This window comes from Primulina eburnea, chromosome 4, assembly GCF_022965805.1.
Source record: "Primulina eburnea isolate SZY01 chromosome 4, ASM2296580v1, whole genome shotgun sequence".
NCBI lineage: Eukaryota > Viridiplantae > Streptophyta > Magnoliopsida > Lamiales > Gesneriaceae > Primulina > Primulina eburnea.
Window position 1 is genome coordinate 2,054,165 of NC_133104.1, and position 13,632 is coordinate 2,067,796.

Genomic DNA, 13,632 nt, shown 5'->3' on the forward strand with positions numbered 1-13,632 from the left:
TTTGGCTATGTTGGTTTTCCTAGTTTTAAGGATGAAGTTTGGTTCATTTTCTCACTTGGGATTAGAATTTTTACTCTATGCAATAAATTCTTTTATAATACAGGTGTTCAGACTTCGTCCAACTAATCTTGAGATGGCTTGTTCTACGATTTGCCACTTTATTCCTTCGTATCTCTGCTTCTCTGGCTTCAGATTACTATTTGTTTGCTTTTGTCGAAAGAATCTATACTCTATACTTGTGCTTGTTTTAGATTTACATTTGCTTTCTTTTTTCTTTTTTATGACCATGTGCTTTATGATGTTTTACTTTTGTTTCCGTTCAAGTTCAAGAGGGGAAAAGGATGGTTAATAGTAAGGGAAGGAACGCAGAGATTGACCATGTTAATGCTCTACGACCCACTACTAAAATGAGCTTTGCAACGAGACGCAGACATTCCCCGGTCTATTCCCGGGTTAGGTTAGGATATTTGGGGTTACGGTGTAACAAAAAGAAATCTATTTTTTCTTTTAAAAAAAAGGAATTTATTTATATTTTATAACATTTGGAGCTTATTTAAAAAATTCATGCAAGGTTACAAATAAGATTTTAGGTAAGGCAGTGAGATTTTATATAAATAATTTTATTTCCAAATATTCTTGATTGATATAGGTCTACTCCATGTCTACACGGTAAGAGCAACTCCAATCCTTGTTCCACAATGGAATTGTGGAGCAAGGATTTTCACTCCAATCCAGCACCAAAAATGGTGCTGGACTAGAGTTGCTCTAAAAGCAACTCTACATGTGGCGCAGCACACATCTATTTTATTTTTTTTTTAATTTTTTTTTGTTTTTTAATAATTATAAATATTTAATATTCTATTATATATTAATTATATAATTAATATTTTTATTTTTAAATTTTTAAAAAATTTATTCTTGAAACATAAATAATAATTTAGATTTTTTTAAAATTTTTTTAAAAATTAAATAGTTTGTATAATTCTATTTTTTTTAATCGATTTTCTAATAAATAATGAAATAATATAATTACATTTATTATGTATAATTGTGTAATGAAATTATAAATAGTTATTATTGCACTACAAAAGAAACGGAGATTTGTAACCGTATTAGAGACCGCCAAAAATTTCGGTGTCTAATTTGAGACCGAAATTGTTATATCGGTCACTAAATATATTTTTGTCACGTTTTTTATTTAATATTATTTTTGTACCTCGATTTTTTATTCTACTCACAAATTGAAGACCGAATTTTTATTTAGGTCTCTAATTGGAGACCGATATAAATCCTCGGTCTCTAATTTGCAACCGATATATTGAGATGGCCCTAATTTGAGACCGATATATTTAGGCCGTCACTAATTTGAGACGGAAATATTAAGGTGGTCTCTAATAAAACCCAAATATTTTTAAACTCCCCGCGTTCCTCTCGCTCCAGTCATCTCTCAAACCCTACAAAACTTGCGCTTTCTATTCTTCCAACACCATCGCCGCTTGTCGCCACCTACTGCCGCCGCCGACTACAAGGTATCTTCCATAGCTCCTCCATATTCTGATTCGAGCAAATTTTCTAAATGTTAAGTTTTTTTTTCCTACCTCTTTTGAGTTCTTTTGGGAGAAATTGAAACACAAATTCTTTTGTTGAAAATCCCAAAACAGCGAACATACATGATCCAAATTGCAATTTTCGGTATAAATTATAATTGAAATCATATATACGTTCTCGAATTTCCTACAAGATTCGATTCCAGAGATGTAATCGATGCCGAAAGGTCCCCCAGCTACGAGGGACTGGCTTCTGGTCCTTCAATTTAGCCAGGCATCCTCCAAACTCTCTGACACTGAATTGAGGGTAATCACTATAATCCACGAAAAACTGTTGAAATAATGGACAGATAATGAAAATTTGCTCAAAATCGATATGAATTGAAAAGAGGTTGAAATTGGATTAAAGAGAACTAATGTTCTGACTTTAATAATAAATTAATGGCAATAGAGGGAGGAGATAGTTAATAAATGTGAATTCGTTGGCTTATGAATGCTTAAGCTCATCAATATGGATTATATTTTCATTATTTTTTCATACAACATTAATGAACACCACTGGAGAGGTCCAAACCACCAACATTGAGCAAATTAAAACATGCATCGGTTGCCCACCAAACCTGCAAAAATAAGCAGGCAACGATGGAGACATGCCTAACTTAAGCCCGAGATTGATTTACATATACATTTGTATGTCTGTTCATATTTTTTTTTAAAGTACTTCAAGTATTGATTATGGATTTGTACTTCATTGAATTGATCAGGCATCAGAGTTAGAGATTGAAGCTTATCCACTGTTGGATGAGCTAACATCGAAGATCAGACTCTGAATTTGGAAAGGGATCGTCGACTGAAAAGCAGACCTGTTGAATTCACTCGGAGAGTTCAGAAGGTATGTAGCTTACCAGTTAACTTCATCGTGTTATGTTTGGGAATTTATTAAATGCAAGAGAGAATAAGGGGAGAAATGAAGAAAATGAATTACATTCCTTCACTCTAAAATGTAGGACTTCTCTGTAGACACTAATAAAATATTCTTTGTAATGGAATGAAAAGTGTGACTAGAATTATAATTTCAAGATCCCGTAATTTTGATACAGTTTTTTGTTAGTTTTCCATTTCAGATGTTGTTAGGATATTTCCACATTTTCTTGCTGTAGTATACACTTGAACCAAACGAGCTTCATCTTCGATTATGCAATTACATATAAGAAGAGGACCTAGTGAATGGATAGCAATTTGTAAAATGAAGGCTCGATCAACAATAGAAATGCCAACTTCCCTCACGCATGAGGACCACGATGCCTTTCAGAATGAGGAAGCGGAGGGACATTCACTTGATTCACAAGTTCAAACTACATCACAGTTACTTGTAGATGTAAACGTTACTTATGAGGAATTGGATGATGAAGAGATGTCTACCGATGATGAGATTGATGTCGTAATAGAGTCAGACTATGATAACTTGGATATTAATGATGATGATTATACAGACTATGATGAAGATTGAATTGTATGAATGAGAACAATGATATCTAACAACTTTCATATTAAAAGGCCATGATATCTATTTTTTATGTGATTGAGTAGTATTTCAAAATTGTTTGTGTTACGATTTGATTTTGCATTCTTCATCATGGTTGACATTGCAGAAGAAGATGTTGGTGATCGGATTGAGCTCAGAGTAGTGGGTAATAAGTAAGTATTTTTTTAAATCAGCAATAAGTATTTTATTATTTTTAAATTTTATAATATTCAATCAATTTTATTTTTTGCCAGTTTTAAATATTGATGAATTTTTTATTGCAGTTTTGTTCCTCATGGACATAGGGTTTCTGCATATATCACTTCTAAGTTCAAACTACGACAGTATGCATCTGGCCATACATGGGGACATTTAGATGAAGAAGGAAAAGATTTTTACTACAAAGAGTTTTTGGTAAGAAGTTAAATACTAATAATAACAGTAGAAACAATAATTATTCTTTTTTTGTTTATGTTGGTTTAAACATTGCAGAAGATATATACATGGCAACCTGGGAAAGAGGAACAATTTAAGTCAACATGGAATTTGTATTGTCAACAACTATACAAAAAGCTGTTGCACAAATGGAGAAAAAAGATTCATCCGCCAACACATGTTCCTACTAATGTATGGGCTGCATGGCAGATTGTTTGGAGCGGGGTAAAATGGAAAAAAAAATCAGAGGTAGCTACAAATAACAGAAATAGTGAGGTGGCTGGCACAGGCACTGGAGTTACTAAGCACACGGCTGGATCACGCTCTATAATTGAGCATACTTTGAAATTGGTGAGTTTCAAATAATATATTTCATTCTTTAATATCACAAAGTTAGCATATTTGAATTTGTTTGTGCAGGAAGCGGAGTTAAAGCGAAAAATTAATTGTTGGGAGGTGTTTCGAATTACACATCGGCACAAGGATGGAACATTTGTCGATGCACGATCTCAAGCTCTAGATGTAAGTTTTAAAAAATTATTAGTAAATAATATAGTTCTACCATTTTCAATGCTTGAGTGCTAAAAACTCATCTTTTTTCTGTTGGATATAATTTTACTTGCTGAAATTTTTTCGTTTGACATAGGATAATATGACCACAAGAATTTCTGAGATATCTGAAGCTACTACAGACGGGGAGGAACCACATACTCCATCACAGGATGCCATAAACGACATATATTACGAGGTTGTTGGAGGGATGAAAAAAAGATGCATTTATGGACTTGGCTCCCAAGCAAAAGTTGTCTTTCCTCATGCGACGTCTGCTTCTACAGGAAGGGTTCGTCCAAGTAGCTCATGTGTTGAGATACAAGAGTTGAGGGCAGAGAATGCAGATTTGAAGACTCGAGTTACTGAATTGGAGGAAAAGATGCGTGAATTTATGGCTCGTTTTGTGCTTTCGCAAACACTAGTACCTCCTTCTGCTTTTCCAGACTTTTCTTCACCTATTATAGATTCTGATGAGACTCAAGCTCCTTAGACACCGTCCTAGTAGTTAAAGTTTGAGTTTCGATTAGATTGACATATAAATGTTTGGAAGTGGTTGAACATTTTGTAGAATGAATTGACATTTGTTTTGGATATTTAACACTTGAATAGTTGGTATAAATATTTGTATTGATTTTGGTGTTGATAAGTTGTGGTTAATACTGAGTTGTGTTTTTTGGATGGTTATATTGATTGATTATGCATATTGCGTTGTGTTTGGATTGGGGTAAATAACACAGGCTGGAGGGGGAAAAACAATATCTAATTTAGAGACCGATTTCTTACATTCAGTCTCTAACTTAGAGACTGATTATGTTGTGTTGGTCTCTAATATAGCGACTGAATAATAATTCGGTCTCTATATTAGAGACTGCGTGTACGAAGTCGGTATCTAAAGTAGAAACCGCATATATAATATCGGTCTCTAATTTAGAGACCGAATATGTAAATGTGGTCTCTAATTTAGAGACCGCTTAATTGTATCGGTCTCTCAAAATTAGCGACTAAGGGTATTGATACCAACAAAATCGGTCGCTAATCGGTCTCTATTGTGATGTAGAGACCGATTTTTCGGTCTCTAATCCGTGTTTTTCTTGTAGTGTTGAATTAAAATTAATATTTTTTTAGTGTAGAATGTAGTGTTACACTATTGTAGTGCAGAATATAGTGCAGTGGGTTGGAGATGGTATGATATATCTATATGTGAGCACAAAAAGAGGATTCCTTTTTTTAAAAAAAAATAAAAAAATTACAAAGAAGACATCAAAGTATATTTGATTCATGAATTTTCCAGCACCTGACCATGACATGTCGGCCTTTTCTTCGGTTTTTGTTTGTACGAATTTGGCCGGAAACTAAAAACCAAAAGAGTAGGTCTTAGACAGTCTCACGAATCTTTATCTGTGAGACGGGTCAATCCTACCAATATTTACAATAAAAAGTAATATTTTTAGCATAAAAAATTATACTTTTTCATGGATGATCCAAATAAGATATTCTTCTAACAAAATATGACCTGTGAGACCGTCTCACATAAATTTTTGTCCAACAACAATTCGACCAAAGGCTGTTTTCTATCCCAAAAAATTATATTAAATTAAATATACACTCTTATTTTAGTCACCAAAATTTTTTATATTGCATATTAATATTATCCTCCAACACATGAAAACATTATATTTAAAGATTTTGCATCATTTTTTTATGTTATTACAGGTAATCCTTAACAGGGATTGATTCTACATTAAAAATATTTTGAACAAAATAAATAAATTCATTTTTTCATGATTTAGTTTCCTAAAATGTAAATAAGCCTGCTAAAACTTTTTTTTTAAGAAAAAAAAACTTGTCGAGCGTCGGCTAGTGAATTTGTAAGAAGTTGCAAGAATATGATTCCATTATTCTGGTCCAGCATTAAAGCTTGTACGAAAACTACATCCCTAAATTACTTCTACTACTTCGCTTTAAAAAATTGTTTCGTAAAAAATATTTTGTCGATAAAAAATTATCGATATATTCAATTTGTAATAAAATTTTAAAACTAATTAGTTTTAATTCACGTCTATTTAAATTCTAAGAAAAAGATATGTTTTATGTTTATAAATAGTACACGATAATTAAATATATGTTAAATTCGTAGTAAATAAGTGCGTAGCATAAAAATATAACCAGGTCTCAGTAAGAAAATAATATAAAATTTGAAAATATAACACTTATTTTATTAATTAAAATGATTTTTTTTTACATTAAAAAAGGCGGAATTAATATTACAATGCAATCCCAGTGAAGTGAACCACCGTACTATACTTTCCAAAAAGAAGATAAGAAAGAGTAAAAAAGAGTAGAAATTGGGTTAAAAAGTATATTTGACACTATTGATTCCCATTTCAACTCTTTCGAAAAGTCGCCGAGAAAATGCACAGAAGTTTGTCTTAGATTAATCTCTCCAATATATAAATTTTTAAAATTAACAAAAATAAGTTATTACATGCATGAGCTATTATTGAATTACATAAAATATCAGTCCGATGATACGACGATAGTTAAGACTTAAGACGTTATATTATGCATGGATCGAGTAAAGAGATGAAAATTTACGTAACAAAAGTATAGCATTAACTAAACCGAAGTTGTCTATAATTTTATATATAAGTAGTAAAGAGAAATGAAAGATATAACGTTGATTTCAAGTGTTGTCCAGAGTGAGCGAAAAACTCAAGCTGCAGTATTGTCAACTGAATAAAGAATACAAAGAATTATGTTTATATAGCTAGGCTAAATACAAAAAAAAAGTAAAATGATTAATCTACCATTGAGAGCTAACAATAATATATTCTAACAGTCCATTTGGCTCGGTTTCCATCTACTGATTCCATGAACCATGTTCACTTTAGATTACAAGCAAGTCGAAATTAGTTCGGCGAAGATCAAAATGATAAAAACGAAAACAAGAGCAATGATATCCTAAGTTTTTAAAGCATAAATTTATGCTAAGTCCCATGTTATCTCTGAAAATTATTATGTTTCTCTAATTTAGGAGCTAGGAGATGATTTTGGGGTGGGAAAAAAATTGGATTTACAGCCTTTCATGAAGATTGCCTTTATGATTAGATCCACGCATGATTTAGCTGGCATGTAAAGAGTCGGAGCCAGATGGATATCGATATTCAATATTGGAGAAAATATGTGTAATCTTTTATGTATATATATATGTATGTATATATTCAGTTGTTGATGCGTATAATATTCTCAAAGAAGCATACTCAACATCGGATATGTCTAATTAAAATCCTTAACATTAGGCGAAGGCGCATTAAATTCAATTTTTTTACTGTATTTGGGATCTAAAGTTAAAAGCATGGGAATGATTAATCATTTACGTGAGTAAATATTACATAAAATCAAAGATTTCCCCCCTGAAAAAAATCTTACAGTCTAAAATCCCAAGAAAGTGTACTGGGAAACTGATTTATATTCATTTTAATGTACAATTTCCTTATCTTCCAGAGATTACAAAAGGGATTTCATCTTTCAGTCAAGACATTAATCTTGATTTTTTTTTTAACATATTTGTTGCTATTAATCCATCATAAAACCATAAAAGCAAAGAAACAAAAAACAAATGGATTTTTAGTCATAAAGATCGAGGTAATACTTTAAAACCAAGAAACGATAACGTTCTTTTTGTAATATTTCAAATTTTCTCCACCTCTAATCATGGAATTCATACCTGTGAACCTTTCCTTCTTCGTCTAAATACTATACAATTACAACTTTTAGCAACTCCCAACGCAACATTACAGAAAAAAACAAGAAAAAAGAAACAAAATTAGAAAATAGAAGGAGAAAAAAAGGTAACTATATTATATTATTGTCACAAAACATCGATAACCCTTTGTTTCTTCCTAAACTGATCCAATCCCAGAAGCTCGATTTCTCTCATTCTTTTCCCACTGCAGCTACCATTATCTTCAATGGCTGCAGCAGTATGAACCCTACTCGGTGCCTCAAATATGTTCACTCCAAACAGCCGAATTATCTGGCCGGGCTGAACCAGGCCCGACCCCACTATTGATCCATTGTTTCTCGATGTCCAATCTATGTACAGCTGCTTATCGGGGCCGGTTGATCGTTGAAAGCTAACAATGTCGCCGGCCCGAAGATTCTTCTCCTTAACAAATCTGCTCCATCCCTTTGTTAACACATAGCTTTGGCTGCTATTCCAATAAGAATACCGAAATCTCCACACTTTCCCACACATATCCTCGAAATTTAACAGAACCCCTTTTGTGTTGTTTCCGCTTTGTAAAGGGAAGTGTTTTTCTGCGTGCTGTTTCGGAATAACCAGTCTGTTAAGCTTGCCGACGTCGCTAGGCGTCACCGCCTTTTCGAAGAGCTGTTCCCGGGACTTCGCCACCGTATCCGCGCCGTTGATGAAACCAAAGGACCCATCTTTCTTGCCACTAATTCCTCCCTGGTTTTTCCTGCTCTGCTCGAGCTCATCATTGTATGTATGTTTCCTCAACATGTCCACAATCTCAGCTTTCGAGTGAGAATTCAAGAAAGCCGCTTCGACCCGGTCATCTTCAGTCTCCGACAATGGCTTAAAGTTGGTGACAGCATCGCGGCCGCGGAACCGCTGCGCCGCGGTGTCGTAAGCTCTGGCAGCTTCTTCCTCCTCATTGAAAGTACCTAACCACACCCTCTGATGCTTTTCGTAAATTTGCGCACCCCACCTTCCATTAGGCTGAGGCACCACGCCTTTAAATCTTGACGAGGGCAGCTTCCTGGACTCCGCTTCGATCCCGTTCTCCGAATCGATGATCACGCTAGCCCCGCTGCCGACACGGCACAGACTCACCGGAGACTTGGTCATGGCCGCCGTTGAGATCGAAGGCGGTGGTGTGACTGATGTAGAGTCACTTATGCTTTCATCTGCTGAACTCACATCCATTATATGTATATATATATTATGTTTTGTAGATGATCGGAGAGGGCAAATTATATGTGTAATAATCTGGAAGATAAAACGAGTGAATAATGAAATGAGTTGTTGGGTGGATATATATAAGAGGTTCCCTAATTTTTGTGGAAATATAATAACAACAACATGAAATAGTTGCTATATTGCTTTAGTACAGTACATCATTTAATATTTTAATCTGCCCCGGATGTGGGTCAACCCTAGAGATGGTAAGGAAGATTCAGAGGAAGATGGGGTCGCTGCCAATTCAAATATATAATAAAATACAAGTGCCGGAGTCATGTAGGCTACGGTTTGAGGTGGGGTTAAAGAAGATAACGAGAGCAAGTTGGTGGGATTCACATGCACCAAGTGTGGACCTGTTCAAGTCAGTTCATCCCCCCCTGCGGTTTTGCTGCTACTGCTGACATTTAGCATGGTCTCCTACACATGTAGATTTACATTTTCTTGTGATTAACTTAATTATTCATGCACCATACAAAACAACGTTTTTGCTCCAGGTTCACTTAATAAATTAGATTTTTTTTAGTTTTATTTCACCGACGTGACATCGAGAAATATTGATGTATGATATATATCCAGCAAATAAAAGAAAAAGGGGTGATAATGGATGGGGATTGGGGAGTAACAATTATGTGATCTCCACTAGTATGGGCCAATGTTAATGAAAGGATAACTGGATAGACTTGAAATGAAAGAGACATGGGAAACCCATCCAACTAGAATTTTCTGCATAAAATCCTACCTGGCTTGATTTGATTGGTCATCCCCATATTTTGTTTGTTTTATTGGCTGGATTCAATTTACTACATCTGGAAAATCAGGTTACATTACGTAAACAATTTATTTTTTTCCCTTAAATGAATATTTTCCAAACAACCTGGGTTTTTTACAAAAATAATTTAATTTTTAAAATTTTTTTCAAAAATAATGTAAAAAAAAAAACTTTTCAAAACTACCCTAATCCGCTCTCACGGAGCGCGGACGCTGCACACGTGGAGCAGCGTCCGCGCTCCGTAAGAACGGACGCGGTGCTATGTAGGCATCAGAAAATATTAGCGACTGGATAATATAACCACACCGTCGCTAATTTGCGACGGTTAACAAAACCGTCCGCGCTCCGTAAGAACGGACGCTGTGCTATGTAGGCATCAGAAAATATTAGCGACGGATAATATAACCACACCGTCGCTAATTTGCGACGGTTAACAAAACCGTCGCCAAACCGTCGCTAATAGTATCGACGCTTTATAAACCGTCGCTAAAATGTACCCAGCGACGGGTTATAAAACCGTCGCATATGAGCGACGGTTTGAAACCGTCGCTAAAGACGCCCTTAACCGTCGCTAAATGCGCATTTGAAACTTTAATAAATTTGCATGATGGGCTTATACTCTTGCAAGCCCACGATCCATGCCCCCATTATATTAATATCATCATAATCTCGATTGATGATCCAATATCATTGATTGACAATTTCAACTTGTTTGTTTATATGACGCACACTTTAATTTTGAGATACTTACCTCTACGCACGCTACGCGTAATTGTATCAACAGCGTGCACATATGCGCCGCGGATAATTTTGAACTTTCAACGGCTTGCAAGTTTGCAGCCTTCAATATACGCTGCGGTAAGAGAATTTGCGCGCTGCCAAAATCCATTTTTGTTGTAGTTAATATTGTGGGTGTTCAACCGAAATGGATTTTTATCCGAAGTTTGAACACCCACAATATTCACTACAACAAAAATGGATTTTCGCAGCGCGCAAATTCTCTTACCGCAGCGTATATTGAAGACTGCAAACTTGCAAGCCGTTGAAAGTTCAAAATTATCCGCGTCGTATATGTGCACGATGTTGATACAATTACGCGTAGAGTTAGGTATCTCGAAATTAAAGTGTGCGTCATATAAACAAACAAGTTGAAATTGTCAATCAATGATATTGGATCGTCGATCGAGATTATGATGATATTAATATACTGGGGGCATGGATCGTGGGCTTGCAAGAGGATAAGCCCATCATTCAAATTTATTAAAGTTTGCATTTAGCGACGGTTAAGGGCGCCTTAAACCGTCGCTCATTTGCGACGGTTTTATAACCCGTCGCTGGGTACATTTTAGCGACGGTTTATAAAGCGTCGATAATATTAGCGACGGTTTGGCGACGGTTTTATTAACCGTCGCAAATTAGCGACGGTATGGTTATATTATCCGTCGCTAATATTTTCTGATGCCTACATGGCACAGCGTCCGTTCTTACGGAGCGCGGACGCTGCTCCACGTGTGCAGCGTCCGCGCTCCGTGAGAGCGGATTAAGGTAGTTTTGAAAAGGTTTTTTTTTTACATTATTTTTGAAAAAAGTTTTAAAAATTAAATTATTTTTGTAAAAAACCCAAACAACCTAGACAAGTTCCTCATTTGGCATATATAATAATATCAATATATATATATATATATATATATATATATATATATATATATATATATATATATATATATATATATATATATATATATATATATAATCTTGTGATTGCATAAAAAGTGAATGTGGGTATTTTGAAAGTTTTACAGATAACATATGTTTGTTTAAATAAAAAAAAATAGTAAAAAGGGAAGACTCTATATTCTACCACATGTTGAGCCCACCCCACTATGTGTACATGTTGACAAATTAGTTAATTAATAATACCCTCAACAATCAAGTTGATTCAAGCATTTTAAATCAAAGAGGAATTAGTCAAAATATTTTCCTAGAAAATTAAGTTTCCCCCATCTTAATCCCAATTTTTAATATATATTTCATGAAAATTACGTCCGTTATACCCAAAACTTTATCATAAAATAATATAACAGACCTTTTGACCATTCGTTGTTTCATAATTATGATCACAGTTACAAGGAAGCAAACACGTTCAATCTGTGGGCTACGGCACATGTGTGTGTGTGTGTGTATATATATATATATATAGCCTTTAATCTAATAAATCTACTAACCCTATATTTATAACCAATAATAATAGTTGAGTAACGTGAGAGTGATATAATATATAAATTTTAATAATAATGTAAGTATTGGGATTCCGTACGGATAGTCCTAGCTGCTATTCTCAAGCTAGGTCCCCACCTTAAAAGTTGAATATGATAACTGTTTTAACTTAGATTTAAGGACATATTGAATTCTTAGGGATTAGGTTTTTTCCGATCCATGTCATTTTGAATTTATCGTAGATGACTTATATGGTATAGTTTACTTTAGACAAAAACTTGTGTGAGAGTGGGACGGATCTATTATTTGGATAACTGATGAAAAAATATTATTTTTTATGCTAAGAATATTACTTTTTATTGTGAATATGGGTAGGATTGATACGTCTCACTGATTATGATCCGTGAGACGATCTGACATGAGACTCACTCTTTACTTTATTATCGTTGTTTTAAAACTACTGTGTCGACTCTTTGAATTTATCTAGAACGCGACCAAAATAAGGGCCGTGAATATCCGAGATTCAAAAAAAAAATGAACATAATAATAATTACATAAAACATCTCAGATTTTATGTAATATATATTTATATATATGTGGGTGCACGCACATATATATATATATATATATACATGCTGCTTTAATTTGATGTGTCTAAAATTCTTTAAAAGTAACCAAAATACAAAATGATATAAAAAAATTACATCCCTGAAATAGTAGTAATATTACATTGTTCTTAAATGAAAACAGACTAATTGACGATGTTGGGGGTTAATGGGACCCGAATTAATTAGTTTGCGATCAATATATTATTTTGTATATATATATCGTGTGGGTTTCTTGAATTTTTACGTAGGAAAAAGGTACGGTACCAAATGCGTGTGTAGTAATACGGAGAAGCTGTCCTTACAGGTGGGAACGCGTGAACTTGTTGGGTTTTGTCACATGTAAGATGGGTCGATAAACTATTTAATATAGGATATTTTATCTTATTCTTTGAGAATTTGTAATATATACTATAAATTGTCATTTATTTAACATTTTTAAATTTAAGCAGTAACTTTCCACTAACTAAGTTTCAGTAACCAATGGAATTGACCATGTTGTAATAAAATTACTTGATGTGTTTGTGATAAAGTTCTTTTTTTACCAAACTGTGTGAACTATCAAAAATTTATATTTATTTTATGTTTAAATTTAATAGACATTTTAGATATTAACTTTTGTAAAAGTTAAACGAACACTCAATAGATGAAAAGTATTTTGATGATATCTAATAGACTAATTATCAAAATGATCAGAAGGTAAAATGGTTAGAAAGAAAACTCGATTTATTATAGATCATATTTCATGCGGGATAAGCTATTTCGAACGTTATATATGCTAACTAGACGCTGCAAGATCGAGCTGGATAACACGGATACATCAACCAATGGCTTCTGGTTAGTATACACAATGTCCGAAATAGTCTAACTGGTTTGCAATTAGACTTGTGATAAATTGAGTTTTATTGCTAATCATTTTGTTTGCTGATCATTTTGATCGTTGTTTCGCTGGTCTATGAGATATCATCAAAATACTTCAACTCACCAGATTTTCA

The 13,632-nt window shown here is 33.9% G+C and overlaps 2 protein-coding genes across 2 annotated transcripts; one reads left to right on the forward strand and one right to left on the reverse strand.

Moving 5' to 3' along the window:
- The first annotated feature begins 3,183 nt into the window (after positions 1–3,183).
- Positions 3,184–4,706, forward strand: LOC140829677 (uncharacterized). Its single transcript, XM_073192981.1, has 5 exons — positions 3,184–3,245; positions 3,357–3,486; positions 3,565–3,858; positions 3,928–4,029; positions 4,154–4,706. The coding sequence occupies exons 1-5, from the start codon at positions 3,184–3,186 to the stop codon at positions 4,547–4,549; spliced, it is 984 nt and encodes a 327-aa protein (XP_073049082.1). The 3' UTR covers positions 4,550–4,706.
- Positions 4,707–7,711: 3,005 nt separating this feature from the next.
- On the reverse strand, positions 7,712–9,121 carry LOC140830554 (AP2/ERF and B3 domain-containing transcription factor RAV1-like). Its single transcript, XM_073193919.1, has one exon. It carries the CDS (start codon positions 9,008–9,010, stop codon positions 7,931–7,933), a length of 1,080 nt encoding a protein of 359 aa, XP_073050020.1. The 5' UTR covers positions 9,011–9,121; the 3' UTR covers positions 7,712–7,930.
- Between the last annotated feature and the right edge of the window lie 4,511 nt (positions 9,122–13,632).

What these genes read in the sequence shown, in the direction of transcription:
- LOC140829677 (XM_073192981.1), top strand. Translation starts at nt 3,184, where the DNA reads ATGGTTGACATTGCAGAAGAAGATGTTGGTGATCGGATTGAGCTCAGA. An exon ending in TTTACTACAAAGAGTTTTTG is followed by an intron (nt 3,487 to 3,564) that starts GTAAGAAGTTAA and finishes TAAACATTGCAG; the next exon opens with AAGATATATACATGGCAACC. An exon ending in TTGAGCATACTTTGAAATTG is followed by an intron (nt 3,859 to 3,927) that starts GTGAGTTTCAAA and finishes TTGTTTGTGCAG; the next exon opens with GAAGCGGAGTTAAAGCGAAA.
- LOC140830554 (XM_073193919.1), bottom strand. Translation starts at nt 9,010, where the DNA reads ATGGATGTGAGTTCAGCAGATGAAAGCATAAGTGACTCTACATCAGTC.